The 18,766-nt window shown below is 39.0% G+C and overlaps 1 protein-coding gene across 6 annotated transcripts in view; it reads right to left on the bottom strand.

The window, feature by feature from the left end:
- Window positions 1-18,766, bottom strand: part of RIPK1 (receptor interacting serine/threonine kinase 1) — a 44,343-nt gene that overhangs the window by 14,903 nt on the left and 10,674 nt on the right. For all 6 annotated transcript variants that reach the window (XM_073224620.1, XM_073224621.1, XM_073224623.1 and 3 more), the window contains 6 exons: window positions 17,999-18,218; window positions 17,141-17,297; window positions 13,809-13,946; window positions 12,287-12,515; window positions 10,343-10,492; window positions 6,116-6,192 (listed from right to left, as the gene is read on the bottom strand). In XM_073224620.1, the coding sequence (XP_073080721.1) occupies window positions 6,116-6,192; window positions 10,343-10,492; window positions 12,287-12,515; window positions 13,809-13,946; window positions 17,141-17,297; window positions 17,999-18,150 (903 nt within the window). In that variant the 5' untranslated portion in view covers window positions 18,151-18,218. The remainder of the gene's footprint in view (window positions 1-6,115; window positions 6,193-10,342; window positions 10,493-12,286; window positions 12,516-13,808; window positions 13,947-17,140; window positions 17,298-17,998; window positions 18,219-18,766) is intronic.

Below are 18,766 nucleotides of genomic sequence, written 5' to 3'. Positions count from 1 at the left end.
GATAGTGACTGTGAAGGGGTATGTGGGGGGGACTTGGTGAAGGGGGGAACCTAGTAAACATAATGTTCTTTCTGTAATTGTAGATTAATGATACCAAAATAAAATTTTAAAAAAGGTTGTTTATAATATCTTCTTAATACCATTTTGATGCTTGCAGGCGCTGTGGTGAGGCCTCCTTATTCATTATTTCAGTCTTTGTTTTTTTGATCAGTCTTAATTAGTTGATTTTATTTCAAAGAGCCAACATTTAGCTTTTTGATCCTCTTTTAGCTGTTTACTATGTAACTCATTTATATTCTTCCTTTATTATTTACTGCTTTCTATTTTCTCTAGGTTTATTTTGCTATTTTCTTCAGATGAATGCTTGGCTAATTAATTTTTACCCTCTGTCAGAAAAAGAGATGGTTGCTTCCACATCTTGGCTATTGTAAATAATGCTGTAATAAACAAAGGATGCATATATCTTTTTGGCATTTTTAAAAAGTCTGTTTCTTAACTTCTAACCATGTGGGAATTTTTAATTGTCTTTTAAGATTAATTTCTAGCATAACTGAAATATAGTCAGAGAACATTCTTCATATGATTACAATCCTTTTAAATTGGTTGAAGACCTGTTTTATTTCCCAGCACAAGGTCAGGTTTTGAAAATGCTCCTTATGTTCTTGAAAAGCCTTTAAAGGTAAATATTCTGCACTTGTTAAGTACAATGTTTTATATATTTCCATTAGGTCAAATCAGTTAATCATGCTCTTCAAATTTCCTATATCCTTATTGATTTGTTTTTGGGTTTTTTTTGGTCTTTTGTTGTATCAATTGAAGAGAAATTTGTATTAAAATTTCCAACTGTGATTGTGGATTTATCTATTTCTCCTTTGCGCTCTATCAATTTTTGCTTTATATTTTGAGGCTATGTTATTATTGGCATATACATATTTAAACTTATTACCTTCCCAGTGACGTACACCTTTTATTGTTATAAAATATTCCTGATTATGGTGATGCTTTTTAACCTTAGTGACTATCTTTCCTGATGTCTTTTTGATTGCTTTCTTGGTATGTATTGGGTACCTCTTTTATGGTATAGATATTCCTCAAAAAGCAATCTTGACTAGCAATTCTTGACTGATTTTTTCTAGCTTTACATTAATTTCACTCTTTGCCTATTTTATTTACTGTAGTCTCTCTTTCATGACTATAGCAGTATGTTCCTGTAAGACTTACGACAGTAACTTGTTTTATGAATGTGTACGCAAGGAAGGTCTCTGTTCCACTAGGTTGGTTAATTAGTAATAGTCATTGAGGTACCTCTCCTCAGACACCAACCTCACTGCTTCAGCCCCAGGCAGATGCTGCTCCTAACTGCTTCTCAGTACAAGGGAATTAGAGGGAGGAGTCACCTTTTACAGCTGGCACCACTGTGGCTCCCAAAGGACAAACCCTGTCAGTGTTCCAGGTGACCATACTGTTTCTTCTACACAAGACTTGATACTTGTGATATAATGAGTCAAAAGAAAAACATATTTGGTCATCCAGATTACCAAATTTATATTTTCCAGGTTTATTTGGTCTTCACCCACAGTTCCTGAAAACACTTTGGAGCCTTAAGGTGAAATGGGTGTGTTGTCATATTAATGAGAGGCTTTTGGACCCCAACCAAAGGCAGACGTTGAATCAGCCAACGTCCAATGACTTAATCAGTCATGACTCTGCAATGAAGTGCTCACAAAAATCCAAAAGAGCCAATCTCTCCCTTGCGTCCTGCTTCTCTGCTGGAGAGATCTTCCATGCTTGGGAAACCAGAAAGTGCCACTGAACCAGGCCCCAAGCTCCACAATGATAGAAGTTTCTTTATTTGGGACCTTGCCCTATGTACCGCTTCATGTGGCTGTTAACCTGTATCCTTTATTAAACTGGTAAACCTAAGTGTTTTCCTGAGTTCCATGAGTCGCTCTAGCAAACTAATCGAACCAAAGGGGGAGGTTGTTGGACCCGCCATCTGTAGCTGGATGGTTAGAAACACAGGTGCTTGGAACGGTGGGTGGAGGGCAGTCTTGTAGGAGGGAGCCCTTCACCTAGGAATTCTGGTGCTGCCTCTGGGAGGATAGCAGCAGAATTGAGTTGAGCTCTTGGACACCCTCCTGGTGTTCCAGAATTGCTTGGTGTTGTGTGTTGGATGATACCCCCCACCCCCCGACGCCCCGACACAAACACACACACACACACTAGAATCAGGTCTGGCAACATGAAAGGAGTTATACTATTGTTCTGTCTAATAAGAACACATTGCTTCTTCAGCATTATGTTTTAAGTTAGATTTTTTTCCCTGTTATGTGTCTGGGCAGATATAATTCTGTGGGCTTTCTATCTTTCAAGAATTCCTCAAAATGAGTGATCCACCTCTGATACTTTCCATTCTTTTCTATGATGTTGTGCTTTTGTTTTCTCATTGCTATACAGGTGTGGGTAAAACTGCAGTATTTCCAGAATCTCTCGCCTGGCCTTAGCATATCTCCATATTGATAAGTGTTCCCAAGGGGCGTAGAGTACATCTCCATCTCAATAGGTAATTACAAGGGCAAGCAGAGCTTGTCTGGGTCAGAGAGGCTGGGTGGGGTTCCTTTTTCTGCAGCCAGGTTGTGAGAGACACAGGAGAGTAGAAGTGGATGACTAATTGTAAACAATAAACAGGTTTCTCCCACTTTATTTCTCCCTTTGACTGATTTTAGTTTGAAAGGTATTTTGCCCCGGGATTTTCTCCCTGGAGTTACAATAGGCATACCTCATTTCCTTCTATTTCATTTTATTGCACTTCACAGATACTGTTTTTTTTAAATAAATTGAAGGTTTGTGGCAATTGTGCACCAAGCAAGTCTACTGGTACCCCTTTTCCAACAATATTTGATTATTTTGTGTCTGTAATTCTCACAATATTTCAAACTTCCTCATAACTATTATATTTGTCATGGTGATTTATGTTCAGTGATCTTTAATGTTACTATTGTAACTGTTTTGGGGAACCAAGATTATATAAGATGGCTAACTTAATAAATAAATGCATGTGCTGTCTGCTCCACCAACTGGCTGTTCCCATGTCTCTCTCCTTCCTATTGAGACAGGGACCATAAATGTAGTCAGGGTAGGGTGAGGGCCTCCGGAGGGGGCAGGGCGGGATATTTGCAGTCAGAGCAATGTAACTACATGCAAGGAAACCCCCCTCCTAAAACTCTATGTTAAACCTTCAGCTCTAGAATCATTCTTCAGTGAGATCAGTTAATGTTCCCCAGATAAAGAAGAGTAGCACGTTTTATTATGCTAATCATTCGTAACCATGTGTAAGGTTCACCTTAGCATACTAAGAGGCCCAGGGCTGTGTGCTGTCTTTCCTCCTTCAGATCTGAGGAGGTGATTCTGCAAACTGGGCAACTAACTTAGCTGCAGACCCAGCTGTAGATGACATGGTAAAGGGCAGGAAGAATTCCATCTTAAAGATAAGATTGCATTTTAACACCCAGGAAGTTAAGACATTAGAAATTCTTGACTTACTCTTTAGCCAACAATACCTCAGCCCACCTTGGGGGTGCTGAGCAGGTGGCCTTGTTTCATATGCCCCCTGATCAAGATGCTGGTATCTCAGGGAGAAATCATCAGAGGAAATTGCTTGTGTTACGTTAATTATAAATATTCAGGGACCACTTAACAAGTCCACATTCCTAAGTTTTTTTCATGTTCTTGAAAAATCCTCAGCTGCCTAAAAAAACCCCTAGACAACGCACCACTAGGGCCTCTCTTGTTCCCTCCTGGCGTGAGCCGGGAGCGCTGTCCTTTCACTTGCTCTCTAAATAAAAAGCCTGTACCTCGCTCTCCTACCTGGACTGTTGGTGAAGCTCATTCTTTGGCTCCGCGAACCAGAACCCCGGCATCACTATTCCCTGAGACACACATCGAAATTAGGCCAACTAATAACCCTACAATGGCCTCTAAGTGTTCAAGTGAAAGGAAGAGGTACACATCTCTCACTTTAAATCAAAAGCTAGAAATAATTAAACTTAGTAAGGAAAGCATGTAAAAAGCTGAGACAGGCCAAAAGCTAGGCCACTGTGCCACAGTTAGCCAAGTTGTGAAAGCAAAGGAAAAGTTCTTGAAGGAAATGAAAAGTGCTATTCCAGTGAACATACAAATGATAAGAGAGCAGAATAGCTTTATTACTGATACGGAGGAAGTTGCAGTGGCCTGGCTAGAAGATCAAATCGGCCATAAGATTCCCTTAAGCCAAAGACTAATCCAGAGCAAGGTCCTACCTAACACTCTTCAATTCCACGAAGGCTAAGAGAGGTGAGGAAGCTACAGAAATGTTTGAAGCTCCGAGAAGAGGCCAGTTCATGAGGCTGAGGGAAAAAGCTGTCTCCATAACAGAAAAGTACCAGGTAGAGCAGCAAAGTGCTGACGTAGAAGCTGCATCAAGTTATCCAGAATATCTAGTTAAGATAACTCATGAGGGTGGCTACATTTAATACTAGATTTTCAATGTAGATGGAACAACCTTATATTAGAAGAAGGTGCCATCTAGGACTTTCCTACCTAGAAAGGAGAAGTCAATGCCTGGCTTCAATGCTTCTAAGGACAGGCTGACTTTCCTGCTGGGAGCTGATACAGCTGGTGACCGTGAGTTAAAGTCAAAGCTCATTTAGCATTCTGAAAATCCTAGGGCCCTTAAGAATTATGCTGAATCTACTCTTCCTCTGCTTTATAAATGAAACAACAAAGCCTGGATGGCAGCACATGTGTTTACAACATGGTTTACCGAGTATTTTAAGCCCACTGTTGAGACCTACTGCTCTGAATAAAAACTTCCTTTCAAAATATTACTGCTTATTGACAATGCAGCTGGCCACCCAAAAGCTCTGATGCTGACAGACAAATTAATGTTGTTTTCATGCCTGCTAACACAACATTCTGTAAGGAGTAATCTCAAATTTAAGTCATATTATTTAAGAAATACATTTTATAAGGTATAGCTGCCATAGACAGTGATTCCTCTGATGGATCTACTAAAAACCTTCTGGAAAAGATTCAGCATTCTAGGTGCTATTAAGAACATTCATGATTCATGGGAAGAGGTCAAAATATCAATATTCACAGCAGTTTGGAAGAATTAATTCCAGCCGTCATGGATGACTTGAGGGGTTCAAGGCTTCAATGGAAGTAGCTAGAGATGTGGTAGAAATATGAAGAGTACTAGATATAGAAATGGAGCCTAAAGATGCGATTGAATTGTTATAATCTCATGATAGAACTTTAATGGATAAGAAGTTACTTCTTTTAGATGAGCAAAGAAAGTGGCTTCTTGAGATGGAATCTATACCTGGCAAAGAATGCTGTGAAGACTGTTGAAACAGCAACATAGCAATTAGCATATTACAAAAACTTAAGTTGATAAAGTAGTGTCAGGGTTTGAGAGGATGGACCCCAGTTTTGAAAGTTCTACTCAGGGTGAAATGCTATCAAACAGCATCTCATGCTACAGAGAAATTGGTCATGAAAGCTAGAGTCAATTGACATGGCAAACTTCACTGTTGTCTTGTTTTAAGAAATTGCCACAGCCACCCCAACCTTCAGAAACCACCACCCTGATCAATCAGCAGCCATTAACATGGAGCCTCTACGAGCAAAAAAATCATGAGTCAATGAAATCTCAGATGAGGGTTAGCATTTTTTTTTACAATAAAGTATTTTTAAATTAAGGTATATACATTGTTTTTTTAGACATAATGCTATTGCACACTTAATAGACTACAGTATAGTATAAACATAACTTTCATATATGCACCAGGAAACCAAAAAAATTCATTTAACTAACTTTATTGCAATATTCACTTTATTGCAGTGGTCTAGAACTGAACCTGCAATATCTCCAAGGTATGCCTGTACATATTTTCTTTCATGGAGACCATGCCAACTTGATAATACCTGCATAAAATTACTAATTTTGTTTTATGTAGTTACCAAGCTAGCTTACTTCAAATCTCAATAACCAATTATATTGCTCTGTTTTTCATGATTGATAATACGCATGCTTTAATATGTTAACATTTTGAGTACCAACCATATTACATACCTTTAAGCTTGTCACATCCTCTTCTACTATTTCTTCTAATTGATTTTCATAGAAAGGCCTAAATTTTTCTTCAATGCCTATAAAAAATAGTTTTTTAAATTTCTTAAGTATTTTCTAAAATAAAATTTAAATATTAGTAATCTATTATCTCTTAATTATTTACCTTAATCTATGGGCAAAGCAGTAAAATAAGAATTCAGCCATATGAAGAAAGCAAATCCTACCATTTGCAACAATATGGATGAAATTGGAAAGTATTACGCTCAGTGAAATAAGCCAGGCAGAGTAAAACAGTACCGCATGATTTCCCTCATTTGTGGAGTATAACAATGAAGCAAAACTGAAGGAACAAAACAGCAGCAGACTCACAGACTCCAAGAAGGGACTAGCGGTTACCAAAGGGAAAGGGGGTGGGGAGGGTGGGTGGAGATGGGGGGAGAAGGGGATTACAGGGTATTATGATTAGCGCACATAATGTAGGGGAGTCACGGGGAAGACAGTATAGCCCAGAGAAGACAAGTAGCGACTCTAGAGCATCTTACTACGCTGATGGGCACTGACTGCAATGGGGCGTGGGGGTGGACTTAATAATATGGGTGAATGTAATAACTGTAATGTTGCTCATGTGAAACCTTCATAAGACTATATCAATGATACCTTAATAAAAAAAATATGTACTACAAAAAAAATCCCAAAAACATAAATTTGACAACTTAAATGATATAAAACAGAGTATCTGAATAGCCTTATAACTCTTAAGGAAATTGACTTTATAACTTACATACTTCTAAAAAAGAAATTTCCATACCCAGATGGTTTCATGGGAGAATTCTATTAAACTTTTATTGACCCTAACATCAAAACCAGACAAAGTTAATAAAAAGCAGAAAACTACAGACCAATATCCTCATGAATATACATGCAAAAAGTCTTAACACAGTATTAGCCAATGAAATGCAATAGTATATAAAAACAATTATACACCATGACCAAATGAGTTTTATTTCTGGAATGTGAGCCTGGTTCAGTATTCAAAATCAATTGATGTGATCCATCATATTAACAGATTCAGAAGAGAAGTCACATGACCATACAAACTGATACAGAAAAAACATTTAACAAAATTCAAAACCCATTCACAATAAATTTTCAGAAAAGTAGGAACAGATACGGTAAACTTCCTCAATTGACAAAGAGTATCTACCAAATATCTACAGCTAACATACTGCTTTGTGGTAAAAGTCTGAATGCTTTCCCTTAAGAAGGAGGACAAGGTAAGGATATCTGTTCTCACTGCTCTTATTCAAAATAATGCTGGAAATTCTAACCAGTACCATAGAGCAAGAAAAGGTAATAAAAATGATACAGATCAGAAAGGAAGAAATAAAACTGTCCTTATTTAGAGGTGAAATTAAAAAAAAAAAACTCCAAATAAACTCCTAGGACTAATAAGTGAGTTCTACAATGTCACAGGATACAAAATTAACATTAAAAATATCAACTAAATTCTAGAGGTGAACAAATGGTCACCTAAATTAAAAATACAAACTACATATAATTGCTCAACAAAAGAGAGAAATACATACATAGGACTTTATGCTGAAAATTACACAACACCAATAATAGAAATCAAAGATCTAAATAAATGGAGAGGTATACTGTGTTCATAGATTAGAAGACTCAACATAGTAGATGTCAATTCTCTCCAAATGGATATATAGATTTAACACAATTCCTATCAAAATCCCAGTAAGATTTTTTTTTAGATATAGACAAGATTTTCTAAGTTTCATATGGAAAGACAAAGGAACTAAAGTTGCTAAAAGAATGTTAAAAAGGAAAAAAAAATGGTATTTTTCCAATGAGATAAAAATCAAATTAACTGGCAAGAAAGACAACTAAATATTTAGTTTTGTACTATTGTTCTTCTGTTAGTAATGATTTTCCTTTAAGATCAAAGAAAAAAAATGGACTTATTACAGACTTAAAGGTAAAACTGTAAGAATTTTAAAACAAAACACAGAAGTAAATCTTTGGGATCTAATCCTGACAGTCATCTTAGACTTCACACCAGAAGCACAATCCATAAAAGGAAAAAATTAACAAATTAGATTTCATCAAAACAAAAAACTTACACTCTGTGAAAGATCTTATGGGAATGAAAAAACAAGTTAAAGATTGGGAGAAAATATCTGCAAACTACATATCCGATGAAGGAATACTATGTAAAATACATAAATACTCAAAATTCAACAGATAAATACAGGCAATCCAATTGGAAAACAGGCAAAAGACATAAAGAACATTTCACCAGAGAAACCATACAGATGGTAAATAAGCACATGAAAAGACACTCAACATTATTAGCTATAAGAAAAACACAAATTAAAACCACAATGAGGTGTCACTACTTACCTGTCAGAATGGCTAAAATGAAAAGTAGCAATACCTAATTACTGGCAAGGATGCAGAGAAATGAGAAAGCCTTACAATCCTATATGCTGGTGGGAATACAAAATGGTATAGCCACTCTGGAAAACAGTGGCAAATTCTTTAAAAAAGAAAAAGAAAACTAAATATGAAACTAGCTATTTAACTTCTGGGCTTTTATTCCTGAAAAACACAGACTTATATTCACATAAAAACCTGTAACAAATATTTACAATAGCTTTAGTCCTAAGAGCCAAAACCAGGAACAAACCAGATTCCTTAAAGGAGTGAATAAACAACCTACCGTCCATCTATACCATGGAATACTACTCAGTAATAAAAGGGAAGACCATTAACACACACAACCGCCTGGATGAATCTTCAGAGAGCTGTGTCGGGTGGCAAAAAGCCAACCTAAAAGGTATTTTATAATTCCATTTATGTAACATTCATGAAATGACAAAACTATACAAATGGAGAAGAGATTAGTGGTTGCCAGAGGTAAAGGAAGGGGTCGGGCTGGGGAAGGAAGTGGGTGTAGCTGTAAGAGAGGAACACAGGTCACCGTGTGGTGATGGAGAGGCTCTGTATCTGACTGTATCAATGTCAGCGCCTCCGTTGTGACACAGTACTGTAGTATGGCCAGATGTTACCATTTGGGAAAACTAGGTAAAAGGTATATGGATGCCTCCGTGTTATTTCTTACAGTTGTATGTAAATCTACAATTATCTCAAAATAGGAATTTTAATTTAAAAAAAATGTAAAATGCATGAGAGAAGAGAAGAAGCCAAGCCAGGAGAAGATTTAGGCTGACAAACTTGAGTAAGAAAACAGGCAACTAAATCAAAGTACCCCTCTAATCCTTTAGCAGTAGAGATAGGCAGAGCTTTATTTCTGTTTTCTCATAGCAGAAAAATGAAAGCAAAATGCTTTTCAGTTCCTAAGTGCCTTTCTACTATTTACTTTTCTTCACCTGATTTCCTTCTTAGCAAGAATCTAGGTGTTATAGGGGAATGGGAAGAGGTGGAGTGATGTGACAAACATCCATGTCCAGGCCCAATAAATGACAACAGACATTTCCAAAGACACCAGCTACACAAGAGAGGGAAAAAAAATATGTAAGAAGTCTAGAAACAAGAAAGCCAGTGGAAACAACCCATGTGTCCATCAACAGATGAATGGATAAACAAAATGTGGTACATACATACCATGGAATAAAAAGGAAGGAAATCCTGACACAGGCTACAACATGGATGAACCTCAAGGACACTATTTCTGCTCAGTGAAATAAGCCAGTCACAGAAGGCAAGTATTGGATGATTCCACTGACTTGAGGTCCCTGGAGTAGTCACATTCACAGAGACAGAAAGTAGAAGGGGGGATTCCAGAGGCTGGGGGAAGGGGATGGACAGTTAGTATTTAATGGGTCCATAGTGTCAGTTTGGGAAGATGAAAATGTTCCAGAGATGGATGGGGGTGATGGCTGCACAACACTGTACGTGTACTTAATGCCACAGCACCATACAATTAAAAAGGGTTAAGATGGTAAGTTATGTGTTATGGATATTTTAACACAATTTTTAAAGTTAACTATTAAAAAAAAAGGAACCAGAGAACCTTATGTGCCTTCATGCTTTGGGAGGAATGGCATCTTTTCATTGAACAAAATGTTTGAAATCTAAAGAAATCACAAATGGAACTCAGTTTTCTGAAAACTCAAAGCAACTTCCTGACAACATCTTATTAGGAAAAGCGCCTCACAGGTGATCACACACAATCATAAAAGACGCTCTTACCAGCAAACGTTGGCCGAACTTCTGGATTCGCCTCCCAGCATTGCTTCATCATGCTGATAATCTCCCCCGGGCAGTACTCAGTGATGTCGTCCACATCTGGCCTGTTCCCAGACTTAATGCAGATCATCAACTGCTGCTCACAGATGGCATCTATAAAGCAAAGAGGAGCTTAACTTGAGACATTGTTTCAGGTCCTGCTCCTCTCAGGCAGGGAGGTGGCAGAACTTGGACAATGCCACTAATCTCTCTCTGCCTCGGGAATGCTTTTGGTAAACTGCTTCATCTGGTAGGAGCAGAATCACTCTGTGGCAAGAAGCTGACATATTCTAGTGTGAGATGATCAAACAATATTTTAATTTCTGCAGATGAAAGAGAGAATTCACAACAAAGCTGCCTCCCGGTAGAACAAATGAAACATGTGAATAAAGCCAATGGTATATTCCAGATTTTAACACAAAGACAACAAATATGGTACAGCTCTTGCCTTTAAAGAGCTCAATTTAAGAATGACTTAAAATAAAGTGATAATTGCTATTTAAAAAGTAAGTACAAGAAGTTCTGGTAACACAACAATGATTAGAAGGTCAGAGAAAGCTTTGTTGAGTCCACAAAAATTAGCAAGAATTAAGAAGGAGATTCCAGGCTAGGAAAGCAGTATATAAATAGATTGGAAGGTCCCAACATCATAATATATCCCAGAAATTATGCCTGGTTCAGTATAACTGGGCATATTGACTAAGCAAAGAATTAAGGAATAGAGAGAGGCTACAGAGAGATGCAGAAGCCAAACCAGAAAGGGCCTTGTATTCTCTTCTGAGGAATTTGAACTTTATCCTGAAGACTACAAGGAGTCTTGGAAGGATGCCACAGATGCTCATATTTGCCTTTTAAGATGGCCAGGTTGGGTGCAGTGTGCGTGGCAGGCTGCAGGAGGAGCCTGCAGCAGAAATACAGAAGGCGTGAACTAAACAGTGTCTGGTGGAGATAGAGAGATGCAGAGGGATTCAAGATGTATCTTGAGTCACAGATACGCCTTGAGTTCACAGGTTTTGATTTCTGATTGGAGATGAGGGGCGAGGTTAAGTCTGGGATAACTGAGGTTTTGGGCCAGGTGCTCTGGAAAGGTGGATGGTGATGTCATTTTCTGAACACAAGAATAGCAAAGCAACATAAGGAGCGCATGTGGAAAATGAGTGCATGTGGGGGGAATGTTAATTTGGGGCTCCTCTGATATATGTGATAGATCTAATAGACAAGTGGACATTCACACCAGGGTTGAAGATAAGAGGCCTGAGAGGCTTCAGCCAACAGGTGATCATTAAACCATGAAATCTGATACACAGCCAAGAAGAATAGATAAGAAAATGCCCGTTAATTTAGGTACTTAACAAACTGAAGAATGACTATGTATGTATTTGTTCTCCTGCATGAACCATGTCTTTCTCATCTTTCTATTCTCAGTTCCAATTAAAGGGTCTACCATAAGTACTGAAAAGAAATAATTCTTGAATGAAGGAGTGAGTTAATGAATGAAAGTATGAAGTATATGCTCTGTAGTACAAAAGGGCAAGTCCTCAATCAGCAGAAGCAAGCTTTCCTGTCCAGGAAGAATCCTGGAATTTCAGAGCCCCTTCCAAGCTTTGATGCATTATCATGGCACCTATTTGTCCTGTGACCTCTGATTACTAATCTGAGATCACACCTTCATTCAACAAAAATTCACTACACACCTACTGTGTTCCAGGCACTGTGACTGTAGGTACTAGAGAAATAGTAGTGAATAAATCAGACATGGTCCCAGCCCTTGTGGAGCTTACAGTGCAGAGGGCAAGACAGACATTAAAGGAACAAACAATTATAAATTTTAACTGACTTCCATGAAGTCCATTATTTCATTTAATGATTTTGATTAATACCCAAATCCCACTCTCCCAAATGTCTTACTTTCATATGGCTCCTTATTTGCAAAAATTGCCCAAAGTACTATGGCAAAGCTGTACACATCTGATTTCTCTGAGGGCTTTGCATTGACATCATTCAGATGCTCGGGGGCCATGTAATGGAGGGTGCAGCCATTCTCCTTAAAGGTACTGTTGATTTTCCTCTGCTCATTGTGTTCCTCCTTGGTCAGTTTATTCCACGTCTTAAAGGAAGTAACGCCAAGATCAGCTATCTGCAAGAGACCAGACCAATGGGATTGTTCTGTGAAGGCTACAAGCTAATCAGATTTGTCTTTACATCTGGGGCTTATCCAATAGACGTGAGACACAGTGAATTTTCCAGAAATGGTTGCACTAGGTAAGTTTAAAACAGAATCACAGAAACTTTGTGTTTCCTAAGCCATTTGAAATATCTCCCCTAAGAAATGTCTATTTGAAATTCTGGGATCGTAGTTCTTATGCAATAAAACCAAGGGATTTTCTGTTGGAAGTAAGGGGTGGGGAGTGGAGAGGAAAAGCAGAAGACATTTCTGACATAAACAACAACAGGACATATTTATCCTAATTCCTCACTTACTCTGCATATATTCTTCAACCATTCCTAGAGCTAGGGGGAAAAAAGTTATTTTCTTCTCAAATTTGTGTAGCAGACAGTGACGAGATACTGCACCTTCTATTTTCCCAAATGGTATCCAGAAGCCCATGGATGTGAGTTTCCAGGATTCCAAAGACATACTGAGGATAAGGACTGTAGTCTAGTTGTTTTGAGTTGCTAGCCTGAACCTAAGAGAAAATGGGATAGGAAGGAGGGGAAAAATAGACAAGAAAGCAGAGAGAAAAATACCAAGGTCAGACACAAAACAAAGAGGGAGGTGGCTGGGTAAAATGACAGAATAGGACAGTTACGAAATCAAAGGCAACAGTTTCACTTTTGCCCCTAGGATTCCATGCATTTGGGGGTGAATTCTGGCAAGTGATTATCTAAAATTCAGAGATTCCAGAACAGAAGAGATAAGTTATTAATGTGAAGAAGGAAACTTCCTTTAAAGACATAGGAATAAACATCCATCCAAGAGTAGAACAAAGTATCAGAAGCAAAATGTTCTAATAGAGAGAAGCCTGGGTAAGCAGTTCCCGAGTCCTGCCCCCAAATGTTACTTCCCCTTTCAGATTCTTGCACTTGGAATCCTGCTGCCAAAGCCAATTAGATATGATGTTAAATCTTGCTCTTAAGTAGACAGAAGAAAATTCTCTTTCCCTGTTCTCTTTACTTCAATGCAAAGAATTTTCAAAAGGAAACTGATTTTTAAAAATGCAGATCAAAGTAAATGAATAAATAAAAATAAAAATGCCATTAAGTCTATATCCTTTTCAATTCTTGGTAGAGTCTTCTGGCACAACCATCACCAGTTATTAGTTGGGCTAGGTCTTTCTTTAGTGTTTACCATGTACAAAACTGGAGTTACAGTAGAGAATTAGAACTGAAATTACCCCAATCTTTTAGAAGCCTTTAGATTACTATTTACCTTAATGTGAAAGTCATCATCAACGAGTATATTTTGAGGCTTCAGGTCCTTGTGTATTATACCTTCTCCATGTAAGTAGCACATTCCTTCAATGGTCTCCATAATTATCCTCCCCTTTACAGAAAGGGGGATACTGATCTAAAATAAGTGAGATTAAGTCTATGAAATGGAAAGGTAATCAGAACAGGCCAAAGCAACTGCTTCACTCAAGAGCAGTGGGGTCTGAACCTGAAAATATACAGATCTTCCTCGATTTACAATGGGGATTATGTCCCAATAATCTCATTGTAAACTGAAAATATCTTAAATTAAAAATGCATTTAATACACTCAACCCACTGAAAAATCATACCTTAACTTAAATGTGCTCAGTACTCTTACATTTGCTTACAGTTGGGCAAAATCATCTTATACAAAGCCTATTTTATAATAAAGTGTTAAGTATCTCATGTAACTGATGGAATACTATATTAAAAGTGAAAAACAGCATGGTTGTCTGGGTACAGAATGGCTGTCAGTGTACTGGTTGTTTATGCTCTTGATCATGCGGCAGATGAGGGGGCTGTGGCTCACATCCCTGCCCCATATCACGAGAAATGATGACATCCCTAGCCCGGGAAAAGTTCAAAATTCAACATTTGAGGCACAGTTTCTACTGAATGTTTATCACTTCCACACCACTGTAAAGCCAAACCATCGTAACTCAGGGACACTTTACCATGTTTCCTTCTATCATGCTCTGCACCACTGCCCTCCTTTTAAGAAAGACTTCATCCCAGGTGCTAAAGTATTAATGTTGTGTTTTGTCAGTGTAAAAATAAGACTTCTATGCCAATACGATAATATATAAAAATGCTATAAAATTAAGCAACTTGAGAACAAAACTATATAATTACCTCCATCATCATCATCATTTAGGATGTATACTTACTACCTAGCATGATGCCTGGAATGTTTGTTGAATGAATGTATAAATAAATATACAAAAAAATCCCATAAATATTCTCTATGGTATACTAATGATGTGCCACTATAAATTTAACATGTGAATAATGTCTTGGAAATGTGTGTATAAAAAATATTAAGAGAAAAAAGAATACAAGGGAATATACTCACATTGATTACAGACACATAAAGATTAAACTATGAGATAATATGATATTGTTAAAATAATGTTGAAGTGAGTTTAATATTTATTTTGTAATTTGGTATCAGATACTTTAGGTCTTTGTAGATTCTTGGGTCACTCTTACAACTGTATTCTACTTGTATGAACATCAATGTTAATAGAGACACAGCTTCTATTAGATTAAACATTAGTTTCGCTTAACATCGAAAGACAAAAACTTTCACTGTGTGTATGTGTGTGTGTGTGTGTGTGTGTGTGTGTGTGTGTACGTGTGTGCAGTCACAAGTTTACAAACAGGCTATTTTCCAAAAATTTATGTGTATGTTAGTTGTTGATAAACAGGAAAAAAATTTAAATGATAGAAATTAGATTCCCAAGTCAGCCCCCAAACCACATTTAACTCATGATGTAGCTGATCTGAAGCATTATTAGTCTGGTTACCACCATACAAAACACAGCTGGAGGTTTTCCCTCCTTCCTTGGTATAACTTTGGACATAAACAACTAAATAGATCCCCTTCTCATCCCTCTTTCTGCTTCTCTTCCTTACATCCTCCTGAATCTCTTCTTAAACCCAACTTGTGCACCTCAGTGTTGCCTGATCCGGCAGAAGGCCTCTCGTCCCAAATGATTACTCTCCCAATCAAAATGCCTACTTAACTCCATGCAGCTGATCCGATTGAGTTTGGGGGAGAAGAACAATCTGACCAAATTACAATACCATATGTATCAGTGATTATCTTTATCCTCCATACAGATATTTGTGAGAGATGTCTGTGACTTAGAAGAATTGAAGAATTGACATAGTTTTGGGCAGGTGCTGGGTAGGGGAGAAGATAGGAAAAGGGGGGCTATTTGCCATAAAGATTGTCATACGCCATCACCCCCACATGCAATCTATGCTTGGCAAGCCCGGTTATTTGCAGTTTTCCAAATCCAGCATACCCTCATCCCTTTGCACATGCCCTTCTCTCTGCCTGCAACACTTTCCTTCACCCTCCTTCAGGAATCTCTTCCTGCCACCCCATGCTGGGGTGAGTGCCTCTGCTCTGTGTTCCCACTGCACACTACAAGGATGGCTATCAACACACCATCCCATCGGGCTGTCCTTTTACTTACCTGTCTGTGGATAAAATGAAGGTTACTGTGGCCAGGATTCTCACCTGGCCCTGGTTGGCTGGCTCACTACACACGTGTGGGCAATACGTTGTTATTGACTCTATTATATAAAGAGCCCTGCCCAGTGCTCTGGGTGACATGGTGCACAGCTAGCTGCAAGGCTGCAGGAGAGCAGAGGCTGCAGTGGTGGCAGCACCAAGGACAGAGACTGGGACGGCTGTGCAGGGAGAGAGGCCCAGAGGACGGCTGTGCTGGCAGAGGGGCCCAGAGGCAGAGCCCGGCTTGCTGCATGCTGACTCTCTCTGAGTGGATGGGATCTTAGTGACTGACCTGCCACCCTGGTAATATAGTTGGTATGACCCTTTCACCCCAAGAACGTTCTACTGTCACTTCTTTAGTCACATCCATAGTGAACTTGCCCAGGGCTGAAACCCACTGGCAAGACACTGTGACCTTCTCTTGTCTGTGTCTTATTTGCTATGGCTTCCAGAGCAACTAGCACCTGGGCCTTGCTCCTAATAGGTACAGAAAACTTAAAAATGCTTTCAAGCTATTTGGTTTTGGTAGACAATTTTTATTTTCCTTTTTTAAGTCTTACTTATCCAGTGGTATTGCCTCTAATGTTCTATAACCTTTTAAGTTTCTTAAGTGGTATCAATATGCAATTAAGATTCCATCTTCCCATATATTTATAGTGCATATCCTGTAATCAATCATTAATTGCTACCCATCATGCACATAATTTTCACTAACCAGCCTCAGTTTCCTTTATGAACACAGTGTCTAACTGAGTTGTGGATCTCAGAGTGGCTGACAAAAGCCGATTATAATACTAAGACAGGGAGGAGACCATCCAAGTAAGGGATAAGGGCAGCTATCTACAGGGACTAAGGGGCTAGACTGCCTTCTGGGCAGGAAAGTCAAATAAGATTTAATGAGGGATTGACTTCAGAATGTCCAAAATACCTAGCAATCCACAAAGGGATTGGTTACTTTACACCAACAACCAAAGAACACCAGGACACCCTAACAGACAACCAGTGCCCACATGCTGTGCCTGGAAAGCACACAGCAGTGCCCCCTACCTCGGCTCCCAGCACTTGCATCAGGTTGCCCTTTTCCATGTACTCCATCACCAGACAGTAGTTTCCTTCTTCTAGGATGAAGCCCAGGAGCTTCACCACCCGACTGTGTCTTAGCCTGTGCATCATCTTGCCCTCCTCCAGGAGGGATTCATTGTACCTGTGGGAGGGAACAGTGCAGTTCATATGAGCAGTTAGCCCCTTTCCCTTGTGCCAGCAAGAAACACAGTATATCCCTTCACTGCATCCCATCCCACGTGCTTCAGTCATTTATGTGTGCACATACCCATCTCTCCTAGGCACAGACTACAGGCTTTAAAAGGCAGAGTAGTTTCTCATTCATCTTTATGTTCCTTGGCCCCAGTGACCAGCAGTCAGTCTCAAGAAATATTTAATTAATTAATTAATTGATTAATTAAGAGTAGCAACAAGACACAGCCTGAAAAAAGGATATTGGATAATACAATAAAAACTGCAGCTTCTCTCTGCAACCACTCTGGCAAAAAGACAGAGAAATAAAACAACTCCACTAATTGCTATAAAGAGAAGTTTCCTGGAACCTCTAATTAATGAGCCACTGTTTTCTAGGTTTTTTCCTTCATATTAGGGCTGGTCCTCACCAAAAATGTGAAGGAAGTGAGTCAGTCTATCTTCACAAATCCCTTCCATTTTCTTTCCATTGACTGCCTCAAATAACCACCTTGCAGGGTTATCGGACATGCAGCTGTACGCTGACACACCACAGTCTGTCTCATTCTAAAGCCTGTGCCACACGGTCGACTGGCCTGCCCTCTTCCTCCACAAACACTGCTTCCTAAGGCCAGCCTGGAATTTGGTCGCCTGCCTCTGCTCCCAACTCACTCGTTGCGCTTGGGCCCGGTGTACACCTTTCTCAGGATCACGAGCCCATGGGATCTGTGTAAGCACAGAGACACTTTTCCGAAGCCCCCGCTGTCGAGGTGCTGCTTCTCCAGGAAATCACCAGATTTCATCTTAACGTCATCCAAAGACATGTCCGCTTTCCTTCTGAATGCTCAGAATGCCCCAAAATACACCACTTTCCCCAACTCAGAGCTGCACACTGTAAAGAAAAATAAGAGAACATCTCAGTGCAAAAAAAAGCCATTATTCAAAAAACTTATGTAAAGTTCTATCACATGCTTGGCAGTGCCTTTATTTTTTGAAGATAGATACAGTCTCTAAAATGACTTGTTTTTCATACTTCCAAGACTCACAGAAGACCACAAATTTTATCCCTTATATTTTTTTTTTGTGACAACATGGAAGATGAGAAAATTCTAAAAACACTCCGAAGGACATATATGTATGTGATAACATAACACCAACATCCATTCAAATGCACAGCCAGGCTCAGCAGAAAGGAAAGTAACACAAGGGACAGACACTGGGAGGGGTTGTGGCCCACATAGTGGCAGCTAGGACTGAGTTTCTATCCCCTCCAGACTCATATGTTGAAGCCCTAACTCCAACTGATGGTATGAGGAAGAAGGGGCCAAGCACCTGAGAGGTAATAAGCTTATGAAGATAGAGTCACAGATGAGATTGGTGTCCTTATAAAACACAGGAGCAAGCTTGCCTTCACTTCCTCTCTCTCTCTCTCTCTCTCTT

Source organism: Manis javanica, chromosome 16 (genome assembly GCF_040802235.1).
Source record: "Manis javanica isolate MJ-LG chromosome 16, MJ_LKY, whole genome shotgun sequence".
Classification (NCBI taxonomy): domain Eukaryota; kingdom Metazoa; phylum Chordata; class Mammalia; order Pholidota; family Manidae; genus Manis; species Manis javanica.
The sequence above is the reverse complement of the archived record's forward strand: the minus strand, read 5'-3'. Positions and strand labels throughout refer to the sequence as shown.